At 42.9% G+C, this 13,861-nt stretch overlaps 1 protein-coding gene across 1 annotated transcript in view; it reads right to left on the bottom strand.

Annotated features, from left to right (window-relative positions):
- COL6A6 (collagen type VI alpha 6 chain) overlaps positions 1 to 9,265 on the bottom strand; it is a 119,409-nt gene extending 110,144 nt beyond the window's left edge. Inside the window, exons 1-5 of the mRNA XM_040263812.1 lie at positions 9,185 to 9,265; positions 6,084 to 6,671; positions 4,178 to 4,798; positions 2,514 to 3,074; positions 811 to 1,368 (exon numbers count right to left, since the gene is read on the bottom strand). Of these exons, the coding sequence (XP_040119746.1) occupies positions 811 to 1,368; positions 2,514 to 3,074; positions 4,178 to 4,798; positions 6,084 to 6,671; positions 9,185 to 9,251 (2,395 nt within the window). The 5' untranslated portion in view covers positions 9,252 to 9,265. The remainder of the gene's footprint in view (positions 1 to 810; positions 1,369 to 2,513; positions 3,075 to 4,177; positions 4,799 to 6,083; positions 6,672 to 9,184) is intronic.
- Between the last annotated feature and the right edge of the window lie 4,596 nt (positions 9,266 to 13,861).

Below are 13,861 nucleotides of genomic sequence, written 5' to 3'. Positions count from 1 at the left end.
ATGAAATAATGTCATTTCCAGCAACATGGATGGGCCTAGATATTATCATACTAAATTAAGTCAGACAGAAAGAGACAAATATTATCTATCACTTATTTGCAGAATCTTAAAAAAAGATACAAATAGACTTATTTACAAAACAAACTCACAGACACAGAAAACGAACTTATAGTTACTAAAGGGGAAAGTGGGGCAAGGGATAAAGTATGAGGCTGGGATTAATACTATACATAAAATAGACAACCGACAAGGATCTACTATATAGCACAGGGAGCTATACTCAATATTTTATGATAACCTATAAGGGAAAAGAATATGAAAAAGAACACACACACGCATGCATGTGTGCACACACACAGTATGTATGTGTAACTGAATCACTTTGCTGCATACCTGAAACTACCATGACATTGTAAATCAACTAGACTTCAATAATTTTTTTTTAAGCCATAAGTAAATAAATTGCTTCCATAAGAACTTCTGATTCAGATTCTACTTCTAGGGAACCAGACCTAAAATCCTATATGGTACTATTTTCCTTAAATGGAGGATTCATCCCCCTACTGCTTTGTCTACAAATGGGAAAGAACCTAGGTAGATCTGAATTGTTCCTTACTGTCTGATTTTAACAGTTCTGTTGAGAAAACTTGCATTTCTATATGTGAGCCAAAAGCACACTCAGATAAATAGTTCAACTGAACAAAACCGGTTTATAGTGTGCAAATAGTAGATTGCTTAGTTCAGGAAGCAAGGCCCCACATGGATGTGTGGTGTTTCAATGATCTCCCTGGTGAATATGCTCATGCTTACCTTCACGGGGGCTGCATATTCCAAAAACAAGGTCATCCTCAATGTGCTGCAGAATGTCAAAATTCTCAACATAAAAAACCATCTCTGGCCTCCCGCTGATCTCCTCCAGCTGGGTGACATTGGAGCCAAACACCCCTACAGAGTAGATGATGATGCCTTCTTCCCGAAGTGCCACCGCTGGGTCCTTGACTATGTCCTGAGCCTCGCCATCTGTGATGAGGATGAGGAATTTCCTGACGTTGGGCCGGGCTCCCTTGGCAGGGCTGAAGTACTGAGACACAAACGTCAGGGCGCTACCCGTCAAGGTGGTTTCTCCAATGTGAGCCATTCGGTCTATTGCATCTGAAATCTCCCCCTGGGATGTGTATCTGTTGAGCTGAAACTCTTCCTTATTGACGTCGCTGAACTGGACCACACCGATTTGCACTCGATCTGCCCTGATCTGAGATTTGCTCACCAGGTTTTTCATAAATGTTTTCATTTTCATGAAGTTCTCTAGTCCTATGCTGCCAGAACTGTCCACCAGGAACATGATGTCAGCCTTCATCTCTTTGCAGGCTGCGTGGGAGAAAGGAGATGGGCTATTCAGGTGGGCTTCATGTGAGAAGATGAAGAGTGAACAGGAAAATCTAAAACACAAACAATTCTATACGAAGTGAAGCGTGTGCTTGCTAAGGGTTGTTAGCAGGTAAATAAAGTGTTGAAGATGATGAAGGGGACCCTATTCTCTTTATTATTTAGAGACCTGCTTTAACATATAGCCCAGGGCTTCTCAACCTCAGCACAACTAACATTGTGGTTGGAGAGTTTGCACTGTGGAAGGCAATCCAGGCACCGTAGGATCCTGAAGGATGCTCAGCAGGATCCCTGTACTCTACCTGTTAGATGCCGTTAGCACCCCCCAATGATGACCACCAAAGGTAAATGTCTCTAGACATTTCTAACCATCCCCTAAGGGACAAAATCACCCCTGGTTGAAAACTACTGATCTAACTCTAGAAGATTTCATACAAGTTTCATTAAAAAGTGATTAAATAAACCCCAAATACTCCTTAAACTCAGAAATCATTCGATCGTATTACACATGCAATGGTCTAATCATAGATCTATCCTCATAGGAATCTGTGGCGATATACTAAATAATACTTCTTAGAAGCCAATTAACTAGCACTCCCCCGAGTTATGACCAGCAACCACGTCTTTAGACATTGCTAACTATCCCCAGGTGGGGGGAAGTCACCCCTGGTTGAAAATTACTTACCTAGCTCTAGAAGATTTTTATACAAGCTTTGTGAAAAAGCAATTTAAATAAACATAAAACACTCTTTTTATGCATCAGATAATAGTTAGAGCAACACTCTAATAGGTCCTCCATCTTGTTCTGGAGAATAAACAGCTCCACAAAGTCAAGAAATTTCAGCTCGGATATTTATGCCCTTACTCCACACCTGCAATGTCAAATACTGACGGGTGCAGAAGCTGACCATATAGAATGGAGAAACAACAAGGTCCTACTGCATAGCACAGGGAACTATACCATAAACGGGAAAGAATATGGAAAAGAATGTTTATATATGTGGCACCGCAGAGCCGAAGTCAACAGAACATTGGAAATCAACTATCCTTCAACAACAACAGAACATTTAAGAAAATACTGCAGGGAGGCAGTTTGGGAGCTGAAGTCCAAAGGTAAGGGGTCCTACCTTCTTCAGCACAGATTTCTTGAACAACCTGGTTTCTTATGTCTTTCAAGGCATCAAAGTCATGCACGTAGTAGACCCGCTTCTCCTCGCCGGCGATTTCACGCAGCTGAGTCTGGTTAGCCTCCCTGACCCCAATGGCATAGACGTGGACGAGCTCCTCTCTCAGTCTGTTTGCAGGCCCCAAGACGCTGTCCCGGGACGCACCGCCAGTCAGCACAACGAGGTGGGAGGGCACTCTGCCTCCCCGCTGCCGCTTTGCCTTCTGCAGCAGCCCCAGGGTGAAGTTCAAGGCGGCGCCCGTGTTCCTGTTCCCGCCCATCTGCCTGATGTTCTCGATGGCCTTTCCCACGTCGTGCTTGTTCGTGTATTTACTGATCTCAAATTCCAAGTCCCAGCGGTCGGCGTACTGGACAGCCCCAACCCGCACCTTCTGCGGAGCAATGTTGAACATCCCTGCGACCTCTGACAGGAAGGTCTTCATCTCCTGGAAGTCTGTGGCCTGGGTGCTCCCGGAACCATCGATGAGCAGGTAGATGTCTGCTTCCTCCGTGTCCACACAACCTAAAATGCAACCCAAACTGAGTGTGGCATCTGGGCAAGCGGGACAGACACCCGGAGGCAGGGGAGAGGAAGGGCCAACGCTGGCCTCATCAGACAGAAAACATGGAAACAGCTTCTTGGCGTGAAAGGCCTGTTCTGCGGCCGTGACTCAGGGGATCTTAGCATTGGGTGGAGCAGCTGTGTGTGGCAGTTTAAGGCCATTTGCATTGAGAAGCGGAGTCCATTTGAATATAGGAAAAGATCAGAAAGAAAACTTGAAGATGCTTTCTATAAGTCGCTTCTCTTTCCAGGGAGCAACTGCTTAGCAAAAGGTCAGGTGGCCTTCTGTTAACTAAAGAAGATATTTAACTGGCCATGGTGGACCTAGGAGTCATTTGCTCATCCATGGCTGCTCAATTAACACAACAGGGGTAGTGTCAGGGGCCTAGTTCACCCTGGGCAATGACACTTCTGTGCTCAACGTGCTATAAATACATGTTGAAGGATGCAGATATATGTACGTACACTCTGTATGCACACATAATTTATGTAGCATACATGTCTATGTATGAACTATACAAGCACCTTGCTCTCTGTCTCCTTCTAAACTCACTGATACTAGAATAGTACTTCCCAGTAAATTCATTACCCTGTCCTCAGTCCAGACCATGCTTCCTGTGTATTCTCTAAATTGGAATTTGAGGCTGAGGGAAGGAGAGAAGGGAGAGAAAAGTCCACACACAAAAAGAAACCAAGGAAAGAGCAGAGAAACACAAGAGGCAAAGGCAAGAAATGAAGCAGGGCAGGGGGAGAAATAGCTAAGGAAGGTGTTCTGGGGCGTCAGGAAATAATGAAGAATATAAGAAAAGCTGCACAAAAGAGGAAATAAAAAAAAAAATCCCTTCTTCCCATGCCAGCACCTCAATAGCCTTTATTCTCTCCCAATTTACATTTCCTATTATTGGTTAAATTAAATTAAATTATTGGGTTAAATTAAGAAACCAGGAACTCAGCTCTCTCTCCCTGCATCACACCCACCAAGCCCCTGGGCAGACAGAACACCTGCAAGACAGGAAATAAAGCAAAAGGATGAGGCTAATCCTGCTCTCCTCAGGAGGCTTTACCGGCTTTGAGGGTTTCGGTCCTCTCGGAGATAACAGAGACCGTGTGTGTGATCTGATTCCGCAGCTTCTTCAGAAACGTCTGGTTGTGGGCAGCCAGGTCAGAGAAGGACTTCAGCTGGGACACGTACTGCTCAGCAGGATGGGACGCGATCTTCTCCAGCTGGGTGTTGTTGGCCCCCTCTACGCCAATGGTGAAGACGGTCACCCCCTGGCGCCGGAGGTTCACAGCGGCCTTGGTCACGTTGTCCTGGGACGGGCTGTGGGTCACGAGCACGGCAATCTGCGGCACCCCCTGGTTCTTCCGACTGCCGTGCTGCGCGCTGAAGACTTCCTTCCTGATCTTCCTCAAGGCGGCGCCAGTATAGGCCTTCCCGGCCAGGGGAGCAAGGCTCTGGATGTCCTGCAGAACCTCCGACTTGTTTACGCCCCTGCTCAGCGTGCTGACCACCTTCGTCTCGTTGCTGTAGGCCACGAGGCCAACCCTCATGCAGTGCTGCTTGATGTCCAGAGCAGATATGCTTTCTTCCAGGAACTCTTTAAGATAGTCAAAGTCCTCCCAGCTGCTGTTGGTGGACATATCCAGCAGGAACACAACGTCAGCCACGGAAGGGCCTTGGCAAACTGCGGGCAAGGAACAAACAGGCAGAGTTTTAATTCAGCATCTCTGCTCAGCATTGAAGACGCGTAGAATTATGAGCAATTATAGATAGAATACACATAGAATAACCAAGCAATTTTGCACTTAAAGAAGGAAGGAGGTATCCAAACTGATGATGAAGCTGAGATCAAAATTTTCTGGGCACAAAAACTGGACCTTAAGCTCACCTCCAGGCTCCAATTTCTACATCTGTAAAATACAGGTAACAAGAATATTGATCTTATAAGAGTTGTTGTAGGGATTAAATGAGATCATGTCAAGTTTAGCATGGGGCCTGGCACATAAACAGTCACCTAGTTAACAGAAGCTGCGGCTATCGTGTTAAAATCCACCACTAAAATCAGCAGTTATAGTCCAAACATTCTTAAGGGATGGAAATGTTATAGCAGTTAATGTTCTAATATTTTATCTGGGGAAAATGCTAGTAATGAGAGTCCATATTTTCCTAGATTACTACAAGAAAGCATTCTCTATTGTCAGTATCTGTCACTTCACTCTGACAACCAGACATAATGTGAGTTAATTATGTCACTTGTCTGGACTTGTACGCTTAGAGCAAAATTTTTTTTTCTTTTTTTTCCAGATCTCCCCTGTCCCTGTCATGAGTGATGTTCATAAATGCTTGGCCATCCTTGCTAATAGAATAGTACAAGGGGACCAACCAAGAGAGCAGGTTGGAGTTGGAGCAGAGCACGAGAAAGCTAATTTAAAACAGAGCTGCAGGAGGGAGCAAGTGCGGAGCTGATCCCACACAGGTCTAGCTCTAATCCCAGACCACAGTCTGGCCCAGGGCCAGGTCATATCGCTTCCAAGAGCGCCTGCAGCTTCCTTCCTGTGGAACAGAGGTTTTGGACTCCCTGAAGTTGTTTCAAGCTGTAACAGTCTGTGGTGATTTTATATGGCTTTAGGAATTAAGGATTTCTTTAGGAGCAAATTGTCCTTTTAAATGAACCAGAAATGAAACTACATAGCAGCTGAAGCCCAAGGAGAAATCTCAGATAGCTGGGTGGCAGGGAGGAGGCAGCCTATAAACAACAGGCAAGAAGATAAGTGAAACATGGAAAACCAAAGCTTCCCAAGTTTATTGGATTAAAAAGGCCACAATCGTGGGGCATGCAGAAATTAATGTCTGAAAATGCAGGTCAGCTTTTGCGGAAAGAGATGCTCACAGAGTCTGCATCCTTTCCTCACGATGATTTTCTGAAAGTATTTTCTCATCATCATCCCTACACATGCGCCCTGACCCACCTTCCACAAGGACGTCACTGGCTGCCCCGTCCTTGTACTGAGCTGCAGCCTTGAGAATTTGCGTCATGTTTTGGGAGAACGTGCTGAGGTCCCTGACCGTCCGGAGGCTGTAGTGGAACTGGCCCGTGGCCATGGCCTTCAGGGTCTTCTCGGACGCCCCCTGCATCCCCACCGAGACGATCCTCACCCCATCTTTGCGCAGCGCTTCGGCAGCCTCTGCCACAGTATCTTCAGGCTCGGCTGAAGCCAGGACCACCAGGATTGGGGGAAACTGCTTCCTGTCCCTCCCGCTTGAGAAGTAGGCCCTGTGCACCTCCTGGAGAGCCTTCCCAACCCGCAGGGAGCCCCCCAGGAACCCGAAGTTCTTCTTGAGGTGGTTCAGCATGGGGCCCCTGCTCTTGAAGGTGCTGAGCTGGAACTCTCTGTGGAGCCCATCGCTGTACTGGGCCAGGCCCACCTGGTACTTGTCAGCCTCTATGGGGAGGCTGCTGATCATCTTGTTGATGAAGGCCTTCACAAACGGGAAGGACTTAATTCCCAGGTGGTCGGAGCTGTCCAACAGAAACACCACATCAGCGTACTCCGGACCTACAAACCCACAGACAAACACAATGAGAGCAAACTTCAAACATTTGCTACCAAGTTTAATGCCAACCATATGGGAAAAACTTACTTCTCTCTTTTACTTGTATTTGTAATATCTTTCCAATGCACTGAAAAATAATACATATTCTCTCAAGAAAAATATTTGTTTCTTAAGCTAATTCTTCTATACACCTTCTCATTTGAACTGATCTTGAAATTAAGCACCACTTTTGCAAGGAATTAAGTAGAAATAGGTAAATATAAAGAAGTAAAATATCATGGGTTTTTACATGTTTAGTGGATAATTTTCCTTTGTGTCCTTTTGTTCTTTCAGAATTTGACCTCAGTTTATAGAAACAAGATAAACAGTTTCATTGAGAATGAATCAAATTTGTTGAGTGGAGAAATCTGAAAAATAGCCTTTCATTTTGACTTCCTTTTAAACAATACAAGTGACCTAATTAACTTATAAATGTATTAAATTTATAAACATATTAGTTTTATATTCAAAGTGTCAAATTGATGAGTTTTTAAAAATCCTAAAAATCATAAATATAAGATGTATTAATCTATCTTAAAATTATTTATGATATCTTTTGATGAGTCATGAGTGGGCATTATAATTGGTAAATTTATTCTTACATATGAAAAATATGACAGAAACCAGTATACCTTAAGCTAGGAAAGAGATTTCTATTGATAATGTAAATTTTACATAGGAATGCAATATTTTGCTGAGCTTTTAAGGCTTCATTCAATCCCAGATTGAATGTTAGGTATGTGAAATTATATTTGTATGTGATAGAGAAGCATTTGGTTCAAGCACAAAATATAATTTGCTGGTGGTTTGTCTGCTGGCTTTAATTCAGAGCTCTCATGACTGTACTATAAGATCCATTTCTTGTCCAGAGAAGGGAGGGACATACCTGTGTGTGTCTCGATATTGAATGTTTAAGAAAACACAGTGTAACTGAACAGGCAATGTGAGTCCTAACTTTGTTAGCTAATTCTCCCAGCTCTGTCAAGCTGTTTGACATACTTGGGCCTCAGTTTCCTCATAATTAAAATGGGTAGATTCGACTAGAAAATATCTAAGGTCTCTCTTTACTCTGATATTCTGATTATCTGAAGTAGTTACTATATAAATTCTGATCAAATTAAAGGAACTTCAGTCTTTTCCTGTCAACAACTGCTAGGAAAACAGCCTTAGTGCCCCTGCATGTTACTTTATCCCCTCTAGAGCAGTCTAATCCAGGAGTAGTGGATTTCAATCGTCCTTTCTTTTCTTCTAAGCAACCTGACTTCAGCCAGTTTGAGATTCCTTTGATGATCATGTATCCAGCAGCATCTCCAGGAAAATACTAAGTGAGGGGGGACCAACGAGAGAAGGCTGGGACCCCTCCAAGAACTGTCAGGTGAGGACTGCCCAGGGTGGCTCAACTTGGGACCAAAAGTGACATTTCTATTCATAGACAAATCCCCACATCCTATGTGGAGAAAAGAAATGTATCCACTGGCACAGGACGGGCCCATCACTGTATCTGAACCATGGAACAACTGGAGAAAAAGCATCGCCTTTCTTTGAAAAGCTTAATATCAGGCCCAGTGAGACATCAAAGGAATATGTTTTCAGGGCAAAGAAGAATTTATCTCTCTAGAAAACTTGCTTCCAAGGTCAGAGTCCTTGAAAACAAAACAAAACAAAACTGTAAAACCAATCTAGGTGGCCCTGGACATGAAGTGACTGATTATTTAAGAGGTGAGACTCATTGGAAAAGACTTTGATGCTGGGAGGGATTGGGGGCAGGAGGAGAAGGGGATGACAGAGGATGAGATGGCTGATTGACATCACCGACTTGATGGACGTGAGTCTGAGTGAACTCCGGGAGTTGGTGATGGATAGGGAGGCCTGGCGTGCTGCGATTCATGGGGTCACAAAGAGTCGGACATGACTGAGCGACTGAACTGAACTGAACTGAACTGAAGGGCCGTGAAGGCTTGACCAGTATTTTGACTTCAACTCCACTGGACATAGACTGTTGACAGACAGTGGACAGCTCTGGAGTTCCCTCTTCAGGGTAAAAGCACCTGCTTTACAATAAGCAGACACACAGTTTAAACTGGAGCCAAATCTGGATGTTTGACCAAGACAAATATTTTGGAACAAACAAACTAGGAAGAGACATTTCAAATTTTCCAGGCCTGAACTTAATGTGAAAAGAGAAGGTTGCATGAAAATACAACCTCCCAGAAGACCTAGAAGAAGTTGAAACTGAGGACAAGAAAACAGCTCTCATATCTTTCTATCATGAAAAGGGAATAAACCTCAGAAACAAATGATTTTCAAATGAACATGGGGTGACATCAAAGAAACTGAGCTGCCACTCCCCACCCCCCTCTATCATCACAGTCAAAACAAAACAAAACTCTTAAATTTTAAGCAAGTCAGACTCATATATTATCTATTTTCCATAATGAGAATTAAAGAAATGAATTCCTTTCATTATTTTCCTTACCAGAATGTTGGTTGACAGAAACATGGAAACAAATTATTATAAGGAATAAAATAAGCAGCATTTTCATATTTTAACCTGAAAATCGCCAGCTGGAAATCTGAAAAGGCAAAAACATAAACATCTAAAATTGTTGTGTATGTTACTTAGAAATCAAGACTCACACACATATGAACACACAAAATTACATAATAAATTCGGTGCAACAGAAGACAAGGAATTTCTGAGGTTCCCTGACTATTTGATCTGTGCTTTGTGGAAAAATGAACCACGAACATTTACAACATTTCAGTTCAGTTCATTTCAGTCGCTCAGTCGTGCCCAAATCTTTGCGACCCTATGAATCGCAGCACGCCAGGCCTCCCTGTCCATCACCAACTCCTGGAGTTCACTCAGACTCACGTCCATTGAGTCGGTGATGTCATTCAGCCATCTCATCCTCTGTCATCCCCTTCTCCTCCTGCCCCCAATCCCTCCCAGATCAGTCTTTTCCAATGAGTCAACTCTTCGCATGAAGTGGCCAAAGTATTGGAGTTTCAGCTTTAGTATCAGTCCTTCCAATGAACACCCAGGACTGATCTTCTTTAGAATGGACTGGTTGGATCTCCTTGCAGTCCAAGGGACTCTCAAGAGTCTTCTCCAACACCACAGTTCAAAAGTATCAATTCTTTGGTGCTCGGCCTTCTTCACAGTCCAACTCTCACATCCATACATGACCACAGGAAAAACCATAGCCTTGACTAGACGGACCTTTGTTGGCAAAGTAATTGTCTCTGGTTTAGAATATTCTATTTAGGTTGGTCATAACTTTTCTTCCATGGAGTAAGCGTCTTTTACTTTCATGGCTGCAATCACCATCTGCAGTGATTTTGGAGCCCCCAAAAATAAAGTCTGACACTGTTTCTACTGTTTTCCCCATCTATTTCCCAGTAAGTGATGGGACTGGATGCCATGATCTTCGTTTTCTGAATGTTGAGCTTTAAGCCAACTTTTTCACTCTCCTCTTTCACTTTCAACAAGAAGCTTATTAGTTCCTCTTCACTTTCTGCCATAAGGGTGGTGTCATCTGCATATCTGAGGTTATTGATATTTCTCCTGGCAATCTTGATTCCTGCTTGTGCTTCTTCCAACCCAGCGTTTCTCATGATGTACTCTGCATAGAAGTTAAATAAGCAGGGTGACAATATTCAGCCTTGACATACTCCTTTTCCTATTTGGAACCAGTCTGTTGTTCCATGTCCAGTTCTAACTGTTGCTTCCTGACCTGCATACAGATTTCTCAAGAGGCAGGTCAGGTGGTCTGGTATTCCCATCTCTTTCAGAATTTTCCAGTTTATTGTGATCCACACAGTCAAAGGCTTTGGCATATCAAGCAGAAATAGATGTTTTTCTGGAACTCTCTTGCTTTTTCCATGATCCAGCTGATGTTGGCAATTTGATTGCTGGTTCCTCTGCCTTTTCTAAAACCAGCTTGAACATCTGAAATTCAAGGTTCACATATTACTGAAGCCTGGCTTGGAGACTTTTGAGCATTACTTTACTAGCGTGTGAGATGAGTGCAATTGTGTGGTAGTTTGAACATTCTTTGGCATTGCCTTTCTTTGGGATTGGAATGAAAACTGACCTTTTCCAGTCCTGTGGCCACTGCTGAGTTTTCCAAATTTGCTGGCATATTGAGTGCAGCACTTTCACAGCATCATCTTTCAGGATTTGAAACAGCTCAACTGGGATTCCATCACCTTCACTAGCTTTGTTTGTAGTGATGCTTTCTAAGGCCCACTTGACTTCACATTCCAGGATGTCTGGCTCTAGGTGAGTGATCACACCATCGTGATTATCTTGGTCATGAAGATCTTTTTTGTACAGTTCTGTGTATTCTTGCGACCTCTTCTTAATATCTTCTGCTTCTGTTAGGTCCATACCATTTCTGTCCTTTGTCGAGCCCATCTTTGCATGAAGTGTTCCCTTGGTATCTCTAATTTTCTTGAAGAGATCTCTAGTCTTTCCCATTCTGTTGCTTTCCTCTACTTTGTATTGATCGCTGAGGAAGGCTTTCTTATTTCTTCTTGAAACTCTGCATTCAGATGCTTATATCTTTCCTTTTCTCCTTTGCTTTTCACTTCTCTTCTTTTCACAGCTATTTGTAAGGCCTCCCCAGACAGCCATGTTGCTTTTTTTTTTTTTTGCATTTCTTTTCCATGGTGATGGTCTTGATCCCTGTCTCCTATACAACGTCATGAACCTCCATCCATAGTTCATCAGGCACTCTTGTCTATCAGATCTAGGCCCTTAAATCTATTTCTCACTTCCACTGTATAATCATAAGAGATTTGATTTAGGTCATACCTGAATGATCTAGTGGTTTTCCCTACTTTCTTCAATTTAAGTCTGAATTTGGCAATAAGGAGCTCATGATCTGAGCCACAGTCAGCTCCCGGTCTTGTTTTTGTTGACTGTATAGAGCTTCTCCATCTTTGGCTGCAAAGAATATAATCAATCTGATTTCAGTGTTGACCATCTGGTGATGTCCATGTGTAGAGTCTTCTCTTGTGTTGTTGGAAAAGAGTGTTTGCTATGACCAGTGCATTCTCTTGGCAAAACTCTATTAGCCTTTGCCCTGCTTCATTCTGCACTCCAAGGCCAAATTTGCCTATTACCCCAGGTGTTTCTTGACTTCCTACTTTTGCATTCCAGTCCCCTATAATGAAAAGGACATCTTTTTTGGGTGTTAGTTCTAAAAGGTCTTGTAAGTCTTCATAGAACCGTTCAACTTCAGCTTCTTCAGCATTACCGGTTGGGGGATAGGCTTGGATCACCATGATATTGAATGGTTTGCCTTGGAAATGAACAGAGATCATTCTGTCATTTTTGAGATTGCATCCAAGTACTGCATTTTGGACTCTTGTTGACCATGATGGCTACTCCATTTCTTCTGAGGGATTCCTGCCCACAGTAATAGATATAATTGTCATCTGAGTTAAATTCACCCGTTCCAGTCCATTTTAGTTTGCTGATTCCTAGAATGTCAATGTTCACTCTTACCATCTCCTGTTTCAATTGACCACTCCCAATTTGCCTTGATTCATGGACCTGACATTCCAGGTTCCTATGCAATATTGCTCTTTACAGCATCGGATCTTGCTTCTATCACCAGTCACATCCACAACTGGGTATTGTTTTTGCTTTGGCTCCATCCCTTCACTCTTTCTGGAGTTATTTCTCCACTGATCTCCAGTAGCATATTGGGCACTTACTGACCTGGGGAGTTCCTCTTTTAGTGTCCTATCATTTGCCTTTTCATACTGTTCATGGGGTTCTCAAGGCAAGAATACTGAAGTGGTTTGCCATTCCCTTCTCCAGTGGACCACATTCTGTCAGACCTCTCCACCATGACCCTCCTGTCTTGGGTGGCCCCACGTGGCATGGCTTAGTTTCATTGAATTAGACAAGGCTGTGGTCCATGTGATCAGATTGGCTAATTTTCTGTGATTATGGTTTCAGTGTGTCTGCTCTCTCACAACACCTACCGTCTTACTTAGGTTTCTCTTACCTTGGACGAGGGGTATCTCCTCACGGCTGCCCCTCCTGACCTTGAACGTGGATTAGCCCCTGTTACAGAAGCATAAAAAAGTTTCTTCTGGCTCCCAGACCCTGTAGAGACATGAGATTTTGGATAGTCAATGGAAGTAGCCAGATGCATTCTAGTTCCACCCATGTTATGTGTTCCTAGTAATTATTTTCCCCAGTCTCATCCTCTGTCCACTCATCGCACAGACAATTTAGAGTTCACAGTTAGGACACAGTCTAAGACCTGATTTGTAATTTTTCCATCATGAACACGTAGGTATGTTTCATATTTGAGAAGTATTTATAGATGTGGTCAAAATTCTATTTACTCCTTTTCCTACATGATTAGCAAGTAACCATTTCCCTTTATTCTTTGATTTGAGAGAAGACATAAAGAAATAAGTAGTGATCCTCCATATTCCATATGATGTCTTGCTCCTCAGAATTACACAGTTTGTACCATTTTGCTTCCAACTACTTATAACCATATGAATCAAGGGCTTTCTGATTCTAATTTGGCCTAAAACATTTTCAGCCACCTTGAGTTTTCATTTCATGGGATAAAATAGGATATTGAAGATATTGACAATAAATTTGATAATTAAGTAGGTTGGGCTCATTCATTCACTCATTCATCCATTGAATGAAAAATGAATTGATCCATGATAATAAACTAGCACTTCTCTTTCCTGCTTAATTCTTACCCAAACATGTGTTTGATACATGTGGCTATCTCATTCCTTTGTCAGGCAGTCTCCTGTTGTGTAATATTTCATCCTTTCAGAAAATGGACCTTTGCCACAAAAAATTCCATCACCCTTTCCTCACCTACTCCATCGTCCCTCTGACATTCTGGAATTTGGAATTCTGTTCTTTCCTTCATAGGAACTTTGGATGATATAAACTTTTCAGGCTGTGAGTCAGTTTATCCATTCTGTTTCAGAGGAAATCAAAAAACTGGAAGGGTCCCTTAAGAGGTTATATTCAGTCCATCCTCTCATTAAGAGAAAGTTTAGCCCAAACGTGGATTTCCCAAAGTGAAAATTAAGTCATACTCTTTGTACAAATCCTCTGGTCGGCCTTGACCATGTGCCATGCCCTGTCCCGGCAGCT

This window comes from Oryx dammah, unplaced genomic scaffold, assembly GCF_014754425.2.
Source record: "Oryx dammah isolate SB20612 unplaced genomic scaffold, SCBI_Odam_1.1 HiC_scaffold_2, whole genome shotgun sequence".
Lineage (NCBI taxonomy): Eukaryota > Metazoa > Chordata > Mammalia > Artiodactyla > Bovidae > Oryx > Oryx dammah.
The sequence above is the reverse complement of the archived record's forward strand: the minus strand, read 5'-3'. Positions and strand labels throughout refer to the sequence as shown.